This window comes from Sesamum indicum, linkage group LG6 (assembly GCF_026168435.1).
Source record: "Sesamum indicum cultivar Baizhima isolate 11 linkage group LG6, ASM2616843v1, whole genome shotgun sequence".
Lineage (NCBI taxonomy): Eukaryota > Viridiplantae > Streptophyta > Magnoliopsida > Lamiales > Pedaliaceae > Sesamum > Sesamum indicum.
In genome coordinates, this window is record NC_142662.1 from 2,125,533 (window position 1) to 2,139,373 (window position 13,841).

The 13,841-nt window shown below is 35.0% G+C and overlaps 1 protein-coding gene and 1 long non-coding RNA gene across 2 annotated transcripts; one reads left to right on the forward strand and one right to left on the reverse strand.

The window, feature by feature from the left end:
* The first annotated feature begins 3,767 nt into the window (after nt 1-3,767).
* Nucleotides 3,768-5,707, forward strand: LOC105165360 (FCS-Like Zinc finger 8-like). The gene is made up of 2 exons (XM_088881005.1): nt 3,768-5,258; nt 5,456-5,707. Exons 1-2 carry the CDS (start codon nt 4,530-4,532, stop codon nt 5,471-5,473), a joined length of 747 nt encoding a protein of 248 aa, XP_088737131.1. The 5' UTR covers nt 3,768-4,529; the 3' UTR covers nt 5,474-5,707.
* Nucleotides 5,708-6,748: 1,041 nt separating this feature from the next.
* Nucleotides 6,749-9,352, reverse strand: LOC105165304 (uncharacterized). Its single transcript, XR_848080.3, has 3 exons — nt 9,174-9,352; nt 7,109-9,081; nt 6,749-7,020 (listed from the first exon to the last, which is right to left on the reverse strand). It is a non-coding gene; the product is annotated as an uncharacterized LOC105165304 (long non-coding RNA).
* Between the last annotated feature and the right edge of the window lie 4,489 nt (nt 9,353-13,841).

The following is a 13,841-nucleotide window of genomic DNA, read 5'->3' on the forward strand; positions in this document are numbered from 1 at the left end:
TCTAGCATTTTTTAATATGACAAATGTTCTAACTGATTCTCATTTATATTTATGAAGTTTTCTAGTCATTTTGTATTAATTATAAGGGAGTTTTCTAGTCATTTTGTACTCTCATTTCTAGTCCTTTTTCTTCTTTCCTTTTCCACAATGTGTGATACAATTTCAGTGATTTTGGTTTCGATTATCTTTGCAGTACAGATACACTTTATAGGGTTCAATAATAGAAACCCTCAACAACATAAGTTTGTTCCGACAAACACAAGAAAACCACAACTTGGTGTTTCTGCTCGAACTTGATTGGATTGCATTCCATCTGGTCCTACCCGATAACTAACCCGACCCACCATGATTGTTGATCACCCCACCATTCAAAACTAGGATATTATCACATAGATTTATACAATTACGAATACGTTATTATTGCATTAATATTCGCAATTATAATGTTAAATGATACACACTCGGTGTTGTTCTTGTGATCTAGTCTAGCTCTTCGAATCGAATTCTTATTGGCCAAATGGACGTAAGTATTGAAATATCATCGCTAAGGATCACACAATGAGTATGACGATTAATATTTTTTCATGAGTCCCTGAGATCCAAGTCGAGATTGATTTTATCATTCAGCTCAAATGCGGCCTTCATCCGAATCAATATATATAATCCTCATATTTAAATAAAATATATAAGTTTCTAATAAAAAAATAAATTATTTTTATTATTTGAGGCAAAATATATATTTATTACCTACGAATAGTCAATAACATGAAAGAGATGGTGATAATATGGAATGAACAGCCCCAATTTAACTTTTGTTTCTCATTAATAGTATACAATTCAATCTTGCATGGTTTAATTAATAGTACGTGATTCAACACATTATTAATTTTTTGAAATTCAAAAAAAAATTAATATGTCAATAATGCAAAAATAATTAATACGTTCAAACGAAATAAAAAAAATAACAAACTACTATATGATAATATATTCTCACAATTATAAATCTTGAATTCGCAATGTTTTAATTATAAGATTTTAATCACTTATTTTTGTCTTTCATCTGCAGGCAATGAAAAAATAGACAACTGTTATTATGTTTGTCTTCATCTAAATTATTGTGGCTTTTAATTCACATCTCACGTAATAGGGTTATAGGAAGCATTAGAGGTCGAAATGATGACTTCTCCCGTATTTTATTTATTTAATTTTAATCCAAAAACACGTTTTGTGATATAATACGAGTTGCTATTATTAAAAAGGGTGAGTTGGGAAATAGCACGCCTATGGGTTTATTAGGTAGGTGTCGCTCTCTAGAGTCGCATCAATTTATTGTCAATCAATCTTTTCTTCTAACTCCAACGTTTATCCACAAAATTTATATAATAATAATAAGTCTATCTTTTTTTACTTACCCAAGTAATTGTGGTCCAAATATTGGTGGGTAAAAAGCCGTCATTAGTGTCTCAACTTTTGAACACCCCCCCCCCCCATAATTTGATATCTACGTGCCCCAATCAAAACCAATTATCAAACATGAGAGGTAATATATATATAGGGATAATTATTCTCCCTTCACTCAAGATTTAGTGTAGATAAACATAAATTTTCTATGATTTGAAAAATTCCATTTAGTATTCTTGAGGTTTGCTTTCATATAACAAATAAGTTTGTCTGTTAGTCGAAATTCATTGAATTTGTTAATATTAATAGAAAAATTCACCGAATTTGCTAATATTTATTGTTGATTGACTGATCATTGACTTATTGTAGGCCAAATAATTTTTTTCAAATTAAACTACCCTTATAATATGTTGATGCGTGAAGACGTATGAGGGGTGATTTGGTTATAAAAAAAATTATCGAATCTTTAATAAGTCAGTAATAAGTGAATCGGTGGTTAAAATGGATCTTTTTTATTTTATTTTTTTTGTCAATATCAGTAAATTTGATAAATTTTGATTAACAGAGGGACTTATTTATTAGACGGAAGCAAATTTCAGGAATGCTAGATATAATTTCTTAAATCACGAAGGATTTATGTGTAATTACATAAACATAAGGGAGAGTGTAATTATCCCTTATATATATATTATTTTTTTAATTTAGAAGTTTTTTTAACACATTTTGAAGTTAATGAATGGATGATTTCAATTAAGATCTAAGATCACTTAAATAAAACAAATATCCCGTTGACTCCATTTGCAGCTCCATTTCGCATTCCCTGTTGCCCTTTTCATTCAATTCTCAATTCAATGAATTTTAGTGTAGAAAAAGAATTACGTAATTGATTTTATTGATGATGTGTGAGATATTTCACTTTTATTTTATTTTCATTCATCTTACATCAGAATCTGTACTACTTAACATAACTTGATCCCAAGAGTAGGTCTCATGCAATTTGATGGGATAAAATTTTTCAAGAAATAGCATTGTGTAGTAGAGGAGGAGGATGCGGAAAATGCAACATTATCCATACAACCCATCAATCAGATTTTATGTTGAATGGAACAAAAAAATATAATAGAGTTTACAATAAAAAATTCGATCCCGTTTGAGAAAAAACATGTGGTAGATATGTTTTTACTGCAGACAAGGCTCAAAATAAAATAGGGTTAACAAATAAAAGTTGGGCGGAAGACTTCTGACGGAGAAAGTTTTTGTGTGAAAATGAGCATTTAAGTTAACAAAGGACGATAAGGCCTTCGGTGTTTGCGATAATTTTTGTTTTGTGATGAGGATAAGTTTGTAGAAAAAAAAGAAGTTAAAATGGATAAAAGTGAGTGTTTGAAAATAAAAATAAAAGTAATATATATTTTTTAATAAGCTACAGAAATTGATAAGAAATTGCTTGTAATTTTGGGATAATTACACTATTCTTTTGTGGTTCAGTTAATTACATGTAGACCTGCTATAGTTTGAGAAATTACATTTAGCACCCCTAATGTTTGATTCCATCTAACAAATAAGTTCCTATATTAATCAAAATTTACTAAATTTGTTGATATTAACAAAAAGAACTGAATTGAAAATTGATATTTACCTTTAATTGGCTTAAAGCTGATTTATTGCAGGTCAAACAGTTTTTTTCATGCTAAACTACCCTTGTGATAATGGTGAAGATACACCTCCTCACAAACTAGTATCAAGTCAATTGGGAGTAAACATAGATTTTCTTTTGTATTGAGATCAGCAAATTTCATGAATTTTGACTAACTGATGGACTTATTTGTTAGACGGGAGCAAAGTTCAATTATGTAAGATGTAATTTTTCGAAATATAGAAAAACTATGTGTAATGACATCAAATCTTAGAGAAGAAATTAAAATTTATTTTTTTAGATAATAAAATGATAAGCGCCTGTATTTTTTCTCTCCATGTGTGTGTTTTTGAGAGAGAGAACATCCTCATCATTATTCACAATGGCCCACACACAAAAACCAAATTATAAGCGCAACTAGACCATCAAACACGACTCAATAGAAACAAATAATCAAAAGAAAATTGCAGAAACCGGACCAAAATATTGTTACTATGTGGTTCTTCAATGTTTTTATACACATAATGTAAAAAATCTTGATTTTAAACAGATATGATTAATTATTACAAGGGAGAGAATATTCGTTCGTTTGTGCCTAAGATCATCTTCAGATGAAGGAATACTAAATTCAGACACACCTGTTAGTTTATTGCATCTTATTTGGAAAATGACGTCCCAGTTTCTACAAAATTATTTAAATCGTAATCGGGGGAAGAATGGGTGGAAGAGTCCAAAATGTATGAGAAATAATTTGTGAAAGTGAAGGAATGAGTGAGGAGGGCCCCTTATGTTGCTGCCGTTTGCTTTTCTTGTTTTTATTATCTTAATTTCCTCTCACTACAATCATTCAGTAATGCAATGCTTTCTTTCTTTCTCCTCTCACAACAATCCTCCCTGATTCTGCTCTTCTCTTGAAATGCTCTTAGATTTTCTGGGTTTTGAAGATCAGACAACAGTTCTCGCACACATACACACACTTGAGTGTATCTTTATTGAATCTTGTTGATCATTGATGCGGAGTTGGGATACAAGTTTGACTATTTTTGTTGTTTGTGGGTTATGATGGGTGTTGAGTGTAGCTTTTATTGAAGGAGAAGGAAGAAACTGGGAAAGAATCATCAAAAGGAAAGATTGGGCTTTTTGTATTTAGCTGTCAGCGTTCTGAAAATGGAGGCTAATGAGATTTAGCAGGGCTTTCGATGGTCATTCAGATTTTAATTAACTCTACTGGTTTTGTGCTTTTGAGAAGGGATCGACTTTTATTCAGTCTTTTGAGGTTCAGAAAAGTGCAAGTCTTTTACTGCGACTTTCAGCAGCTGTTCATGGACTACTCATAACCACTAGTTCCAGGTTACCTCTTTATTGTTAAAACCCTTGGGATCTTTTCTCACTTTTGAGTGGGTTTTTTTTGGTTTGTTGGGTAATTTTTGTAGTTATTTTGATTTGGGTGCTGAGGAATAGATCCAGAGTAGTGAGCAGCAAACAAGGTATCATGGCTGATCAAAGTTCAATTCCTTCTCCCACCAAGAATCCATCCTTCTCACCTATTTCATCCTTGTTGGGTTCTCCAAGATTCTTGAATGGGCTGTTGACAAAAACCCTTTCTGATTCAGAAATGAGTCCAACCTCAATTCTTGACACCAAGAACTCAACCAGTTTTGTGGACTCATTTGGGTATGACAAGATTTTATTACCAAAATCTCAAAACCCATCATCTCCTGAAACTAATAAATCAGAGCCAGAAGGCATTGGACTTGCCCTGATTGACTCACTCAATGAGGAAAAGAGTGATGGGAATTTGAATTTCTCTAAACCAATAAACAGAACCGCTCTGTTTGGATCAAAGCTTAAGGTTCAGATTCCGGCCATCAACTCACTTTCTGGGGCAGAATCACCAAAATCGCCGGCAGACTTCGGGATCAAGACCCGGAACTCTCACCCCTTACCTGAAACCCCGGAGAAGAGTTTCAGCAGGCAGCTATCATTGAAAGAAATGGAGCTGTCGGAGGACTATACTTGTGTGATCACTCACGGGCCTAACCCCAAAACCACTCACATATTTGATAACTGCATTGTGGAGAGCTGCTGTGGGGAAGATGTGAATTTGAAAATGAAATCTGGTTCTGAAACCAATGTTTCAACCTCTGCATCACTGGATTTCCTGAGTTTTTGCCATACTTGCACAGACAGCCTTGGACAAGGCAAAGACATTAAATCACAGGTTTGTTTAGGTTTTTCCTTTTATACACGGATGATTACGAATTCATATGAATCTTAACGGATTATACGCAATTCTAATCCATCAATGACTTGTCAACTCATTTCCGGTTATCTCCTTTAACTCTGCTTCTATTAAGAGAAAAATCTTATCTTTTGCCTTTGTGGTGGGGTATAATTATAGAATTCTTTTCCTATCAGGGGAGAGAGAGCCCATGAATGCCGATGCTGGGAGATGCTTTTATGAAGGAATGAAAAATCCAGCTTTTGGACTCGTACATTATACTGATTCTCCATGCTTCACTTTCTTGCTTCAAAGGAATTCAGCATCTCGAAAAGAAATTTTACATAAAACAACTCCGATTTTTCCTTGTCCTGAATTTGATAAGTAGGAATATGACTTAGCCTGGGGACCATATTTTCAAATTAATGTGAAACATTCCTTCTTTTTCCTTTTATGGTTTTCTGGGGGTGATGATGGAAAAGCTATTGCAAAATGAACCCATCTCTAGCTTGATGGGTGCTTGCTATCATTTAGCTCATCATTTTTGGCATTTGAACGGGCTCACTGTATGTGACTGGAAGAATATATAGGTTATGTTTGCCATGATCTTTACCTTGGATCATATGCTTGTTATTGTGCGTTTGAACTTTATCAGGCCAGGCAAGTCATTGCTTGGTGGCTTTCGTATGTAGTTCATATCTGGTTGATTATCACCTCTAGGGATAATGTACAATAATTATCATAATGAGAGTTTGCGGAAATTTATGAGAGGCTCAAAAAATTCTAAATGTAATCATCCAGAGCCATTTGTGTGCTGAATATAATACATTTATCGTATGATTAATTTATAATTAAAAAAATTCAATTACATAATAAGTATAATATATTTATTATATAATTAATTTAATTCGATGAGATCTTTTGATACAAATGGCATTTCTTTATCGTGGAGATATGTGAAAGAGCATACAGTCTTTGTAAACAAATATATTTGATGAACTGCTCTCATCTGACTAACATACAACACATACAAGTTCAACGTCCATAGTTTAATTAACGGAACAGCTCATACGAGAGCAATCAAGTGATTGGCTATTCAACCTCCACAGTTGAATTTCAAATCCTATGGAACTGTAGGCCAAACTCCGCTGATAGCAGCGAAGACGAAATAGTAAGAAAGAGAAGTCATCATTCTGGTCTAGATGAGCATAAGAACCGGAAAGCAATTCTCCTTCTAAAACACCCTTGCTTAAACGACAATTTCATCAATCATTTAGAAGGCGTCATACTTGTAAAAATATGTCTTCATATATCGTCTTCTAATGCCCGACTTGCAAGAAAGATCCTCTTAAATGCCAGAACAAGAACTTGACAAGTTGATTATTACTTATTGAAGCCAAGTATAATTTCAAACCAATTGTTAGTTTATCCTTTCGACACAGAGTTGGATTGGGCGGACGGATGCCTCATTAAAGTCATTAACACCGGGATAATGGAAAACATCAAAGTGGAGATTATAGAAACTACAGACACATGAGCAAATAAAGACGGTTCTCACCAGTCACTACATTCAGAAACAAAAGACCAAACACACAATGCATAATACTCACTGATGACACTCAAAAACAAAGACCTAATACACAAGCCATAATTGCTCCATGGTAATCCAACATAGACAACAGTAGAATACCCAATGACTACTAGATGAGATGCCGACACAATCTCTTCAAGTATCATCCTCCATCAGCTACTCGTACAACCACTGCAAAACACATCAAAACTATGCGTAAGTATCAATCCGATGCCATAAATGCCGAAAAAAGAGAGCACAAGTTCTACAAAAAGAATACCTGTAAATAGCTTGAAGTGATCAAGACTCTCCAATGACAAATGAAACTTTAGAAGAAGATTAGGTGATGTATCTTGATCGAAAGAGAAGGGATGTAGGCAAAGCTTAAGAGATGGAATGGATCAAAACTAGGCACTAACAGCAGGATCAAAACTAGGCACTAACAGCAGAACGATTATCATGTAACCCACATTCGACAGAGAGTACTAGGCAATCGAAATGGTAATGTACCGAGCCTGAGCACTGAGAGCAGAAAGATAACCTATTTCTATTCCCTTCCCAATTTTCTTTCTAAAAACCAGAAAATATGGTTAAGGGCAACGAGCTCTGTGCACAGCAAAGATATTACAGTCAGCAACTATTTCAAAAGAAGACAAAAACAACAATATAGACAAATGAGGACATGGTACGAGGGAATGAGATAAACAGATTTAGATTTCTGGAAACCAACTTGCCTATTTGACTACGAAAACAGGAAATTATGGAAACTAAGATGAATATCAAGGCTAGTAACAGAGTAGAATGCGCCAAGGAGGGTAGGAGAAAATAAAAACCTACTATAACGACCGAGTTATGATTCTTCTACAGTATATACAGCCGAGAAAAACTAACTATAAGGGTAAAAGAGGGAAGCAATAACAACAACCAGGAGAAGAAGATATTTTCGGAGAGCTTAATTGCTAACCCAACAGCATGGAGCATCTTCTCCAAGCTGAAATCTGCCATTGATTAACCAATTCAGAAATCATCTTAATTCTACCATTACCATACCACCAGCTGCTTATCAATGTATCCCTGCCTTCCACTAACTTTGCCTTCACAATTCACTTCTGAGCAACCAAACCACATTCGCTATGCCCAACCAAACTATTTACGTCCAGAGACTTTGGAGAAAGTCGATCACACAGCCATCACAGTGCTTGCACGCCACTACTTCAGAACATATTAAGTTACCTAATAAACAAGCTGCCCCACGGGCCACTCTTATTTGTTATATACACTTTACCACTAACCCACACCTCAAATTAGACAAATTACCATATCTACAGGAGCACTAAAACACACCTAGTACTCCTTTATTCATCAGTAATTTCAAGATTGAGGATCCGTCGAAGGGTCCTTGTTGCAGAGTCAGCACTATCAAACCAATCAATGGGGAAAGAGCTGCGCCCTCTTGTTGGAGAAGCAGGTGCAGATTTTGCAATGGGATGCAGATCAATTTCTGAGGCTAAAGTAGGCAAATCAAGGGAAACAGTTCTTTTAGGCCTCATGAAGAACTTAGGCAATGGCAAAGAACTCGGGGGAGGAGAGTTTGAATAAGCAGGCCCAGCCCAGCGCTCAGAGAAATGGGATTCCTCCTCCTTGCTTTCAAAACTGATCTTAATTGGGATTGGACTAGTAATGCTTTTAGCACTTCTTTTTGAGAATTTATGGTTTTCGTTAACAGACAGAGATGGAGTTCTGGGCGAAAGTGAAGAAAAGGCATTTTTAGTAACGGGTGCGGAGAAATCTTTCGATGGGGTTGGTAGTAACCCAGCAGCTCCAGATTGAAATGACCTGCAATTAATTCCTGGCAAATTTCCCGAAGGCGAGGATCCAAACGAATCAAATTTAGTCGGACCATGGCTACGGTTCCTACCATAATACTGATGGTGGTTCCTGTGATGAGCAACAACAACTAGAGTCTCCATATCAATCAACCCTCAGCGAGTCAACTCAGTTCAGCTTTTTTCACTTTTCTCCTATCCACTTGCTCTAAATTACATCTACAACAAACTCTTCGAACAAAAATCAAAAATGGAAAAGGACTGCCAGCTCCAAAACACTAAGAAACAAATCTTAAACAATCAGGATCCCTAAATCTCCTCCATAACCACCAAAACCTGAGCAGATCAATATCTAATTCTCTAAACCCTGCACAAACATCGAACATATATGTACAACAACCGCCTTTACTCTTCAGTTCCTTCAGATCTACAAACATCACCCAAAAACAAAAATCAAAACAAACACAAATAGACAAGCAAAAACATCAAGTAGAAGAATAGATTCAAATCATAGAGTACCCGATTCCGGGAGTGAGGACAAAGCAAATCTTAGAGTGAGATACGTTAACGGAGAGTGTGTGTGAGTGTATGTATGGATGTATAGGGCAGTGTGATAATTTTAGAGAGAGAAGAGAAATGGTTGAGCCACTTGTAACTGGTAAGTGCAGACACTGCACAGCCTGTGAGAGCTTTCATTTCCAAATCCCCGGATCTCAAATGGGACTATAAATTATATTTAAATGTCGTATATAGGACCGCCGTGCACTTGGCCCCCCTTCCCAATAGTCGAACGTTACTCCTTACTGACACCAACGTACAAATCTAAACTTACTTGACCATTTTGTCCTTCAACAGACTTTAAAAAAATATCTTCAATTATTTATTATTATTAGTACTACGACATATTGATATCCAAGAAGAAATATAATTATGATTTATGTGTTGCGTTAAAAACTGAATGTATGACAAAAATAATAAACTATCCTATACTTTCTAATTTAAAAATGATAATTTTTTTCCTTGAAATTCAGTACCACCCGTGTGAAAACATACGGATTGTGAGTCGTGGATTACATATAATTGTATTGGGAAAAATACAAATAATTTTTTTGTGATATCGTAAATGAGCAAATTATTCTCTTACGAAAAAACAAATAGCGATCTACCTCCCTATATCTTTTAAAATACAATAATTTACCTTCTAAGTTTTTTTAAAATGAAACAATTTACTCCCTGTATAAGGAGGTAAATTGCTTCGTTTTAAATGTATAGGGAAGTAAATTGCTATATTTTTTTATAGGGGATAATGTGCTCATTTTTAATATAACAGTGGAATAAATTACTATTCACCCTAATTGTATTGATATGCACTGGAGTGCAACTATACCATGAAAATTAAAAAAATTTCAATAAATTTTTAAAATAATAGGAGGACTAATATGAAAAACATGGATTACCACTCCGAAGTTTGAGTGAGTAATCGATTGATTGAATAAATGATTGAAAATTTTGAAATAACATAAGAATATGGTGCGAAAAATTGGAGTGAATAGTGAAATGTTGAAGTACAAGTCAAATATATGGTGGAGTTCAAAAATTGAATAGGGGCTCGTGGTTTTGATGTTAGAGTGTGTGAATGAAAGTAAGTTACCCTTATGACTTCATTATAATCTCTATTTAAAGGCCAGCTGAAAAATAGATTCGAAAGTTAGTTACTACAAGTGATACATTGGCTAAAAATTGCACGTGTTGGCTAACTAATAAAAAAACGAATTGAGATTTGGACTTATCGGGAAGGAGAGATGGTCATTTGGACAAGTCATGCCCAGTCAACCTGAAATCTTGAGAGTTTGTTGGCCGTGGATATAAAGAGAGCTTATAAAAAAAAATTTCAGTATAATATATCACAAAAATATTAAGAATATGTATGTTATGGAATCCCTACTATTTTCTGAGTTGTCTTGTTGTATTGAACTCGTTTCGGATCCTACCAAATTAGCATAAGAGTAGAAATTTATGGGTTCGATATCTTACTCATGGGACAGCAGGGGCAAGCCTGTTGTGCTGATCAGTGGGGGCCACTTTTTTACTTTTAAATTTTAAAAAACTAATAATTGAAGGACTATCATCATGTATTAATACGTCATACACGATCCATTCTATGAGTGTGCAAAATAACTAAAAATTATAAATAATTAAATTTGTTTTATGGGTTGATAATCGGGTTATAGATAGTAATTCCAAAACATAATATATGTTGAAAGTTAATATATATGTACAAGTTTAAAGGATCTTTTAATAAATTTATTTTAATTATTATTATGATCAAATTTTATTAAATTGACGAAATGAATTAAAGAATAGTACAGATAATTGTACTAATATATTGGCTTCTTTAATAATATAGTACAAATAATTTGAAAAAAAAGGGAGCTTACTATAAAATAATTGCCCTTTGGAAAAAAGGGGAGATGCTTTTGCTTTCTCATAAAGAAAAGATGGCACGTCTACTTCAATAATGAGATTGAAATAATAGTAATTTGGTGCATTTCTCTATGTTCTTTTAATTGTATGCAATTCATTTTTCATTTATCTTTTAATATTTCTTCATTTAAGAAAATTAATGTGAAGCATGTACGTTGTATATAAGTTGTATTATTTCAATATAATACTAAAATTAAATTATAAATAAAAATATATTAATTAAAAGTTAATAGGTATTTTATGAATAAAAAATATTAGTTTTTCAAAGTAAAATTATATGGTTAAAATAAAATGATATTTTCTCTATGTTATTTATTATTTTATATTATAAAAATTATATTTTTTCTACATGTAATATATGCATATCTTTCTTAGTATACGTAAATATCAGTTCATATAAATAAATTTGGAGTTAAGATAATTACATACATACACAACAAGCATACAAAAAAGACACATGCACATCAATATGTATGTAGTATGTGTGTGTATAAATATACAATGTGTAAGCTGATAAATAAAAAAAATAAATATACGATTGATTTTTTATATAGATAGGTAATCATATTAAAATTTAAAAGTATGTATATCATATACTTTATAATATAAAAATACATTTAAAGTAAAATAAATGTATTTATTTATTTTCGACTTGGTGCTTGTAGTTTAATGTTTCCCGCCAAATATTTTTTTGGTGATGCTATTATATTTTCGATGAATATAAATCTACCTTGATGTACAAACAATAAAATAAAATTTTGCATTTCTCTTTACTTTTAAATTTTAGATCATTCATCTTATTAATTAACTATAATTAAAATAAAGCATAAAAAAAACATCAGCATTAGTGGCCACAGGAGGTCTTTCATCCTTCGATTCTGGGGCGTCTTCATCTTAGAGATCCCCCGCTGTGGAATCAATTGCTGCTTCGTTGGGGGGACTCCTCACTTCTGCCTCAACCTCCCCCAATGAATTATCTAGATCTCTTTCTACAAGAATTTTACAAGGGTCAGCACAAAGTCAGAAAGGAGTACAAATAGAAGACAAAGAAGAAACCAACTTGAATTTGGGAGGAAGCTTCCATTCCCAGGGACGGGAGGCTCGGCAAAGGGATCAGGTCCATTGTACAAAGCTGTAGCAAGATCAAGGAAGGAAGAAAACCAACCTGAATTTAGGGGAAGCTTCCATTCCGGGGATGGAAGGCTCGACAAAGAGATCAGGCCCGTTGTACAAAGCTGTAGCAAGATCAAGGAAGGAAGGCTCATCTCTTGCAGGGGGTACCCTTGATCCTGAAATTGCTTCTTGTAGGCTATGAAACCATGCTTGAAGTAGGGGCCCTCTACCTTGGCCACCTTCTGCTAATAGCCGTTAGATTTCTTGAACTCCTTCAGGCCGGCTCTTCCAATAGGCTTTTATGTAATTCTTGCCCTCCTCAGAATTGGAGAAACCCATTATTGCCTTCTCCACTTCCTTCTTCAGGATGCTCTCATTGTCGGCCGTCTCCTTTTTGTAATCTCCTCACCTCTCTCTAGTTGCTGGCAATGGCACTTCACCTCCTTCTTTGCCTCCCTCAATTTGGTATTTTCACTGCCTGGACAATCCACCCTATCCTCCAACTTTCGTTTATAGGTGTTGTTTGAAGGTATAGGAGGAACCCCTTGAGGCCTGGTAGAGAGTTCCTCATAAACAGAGGCTGTCTACAAAGAGCAAGACCCATAAGTGGGATTGGCACAAGGAAGGAAGAAGAATGTCGAAAGTAGGGTACCTTGATGATATAGTAAGCCCCCATCCCTTCAAGCTCTTTATTAGAAAGAGGGAATAAGAGTTGCTTGTCCCCAGGAGATAAAACTCATTTCCTCAAGTCTGCCAACAAGGAGGTCTTCCCCCTTTCTTGATCAAGCGCTTGACAGCTGTGGAGATAGATAGAAGAGGCACGAGAGGACCTAGGCGGGGTATCATCTCTTCCTTAGAAGGGGGAGCAAGAGAAGGCATAGACGAGGTATGAGAAGGAGGAGCCCCCATAGAACCTCAGTGAGGTTTCTTCGAAAAACTCCTAGCCACGGGACCAGGAGAGAAGGAGGAGGAAGGACGTTTACCTCTTGAGTCATTGGAAGTGGAAGCCCCCTTGGAAGATTTTGGAGTCGAGGTTCCTCCAGCGCAACCCCCCATCACATGATCCCTTATGAGCTTATTGGACATTATATTCTTTGCACACAAACAAGGAACACCAGTACTTCAAGAAAGCATGAAGAAGGAGATGTAATAACAGACTGAAATAAAAAAAAATACACAAATAATCCCCTAAAGGCTCGATTTTAGGGGCCAGCCCGAAGTGCCCCAACAGCCTCTAATCAACTAAAGACCGGCAAGAATAGGGGCATTCAGCTTATCCAACAAGGAGGACAAGGTTGTTGTCCTTGGCCCTACATGCGCAGGGGGAGGGGTTTCGTAGATCCATTATTTAGAAAAATGCCAAACATGAGGAGGGATGACGTAAAAGTTGTTCTTCCAATGCATGAGAGGATGTGGAGGGGACAAGAATGACACCCCCTTACGGGGAACGAAACAAAAGAACCCTTTCTCAGCCTTTTTGAGGCGATAACACTTAGCAAAAAGATGCGTAGTTACATCATGACCATGAAAGTGAAGAGCTATAAAAAAGCCAGCCAAGATCTTGAAAGAATTTAGAACCAACTGATTCAG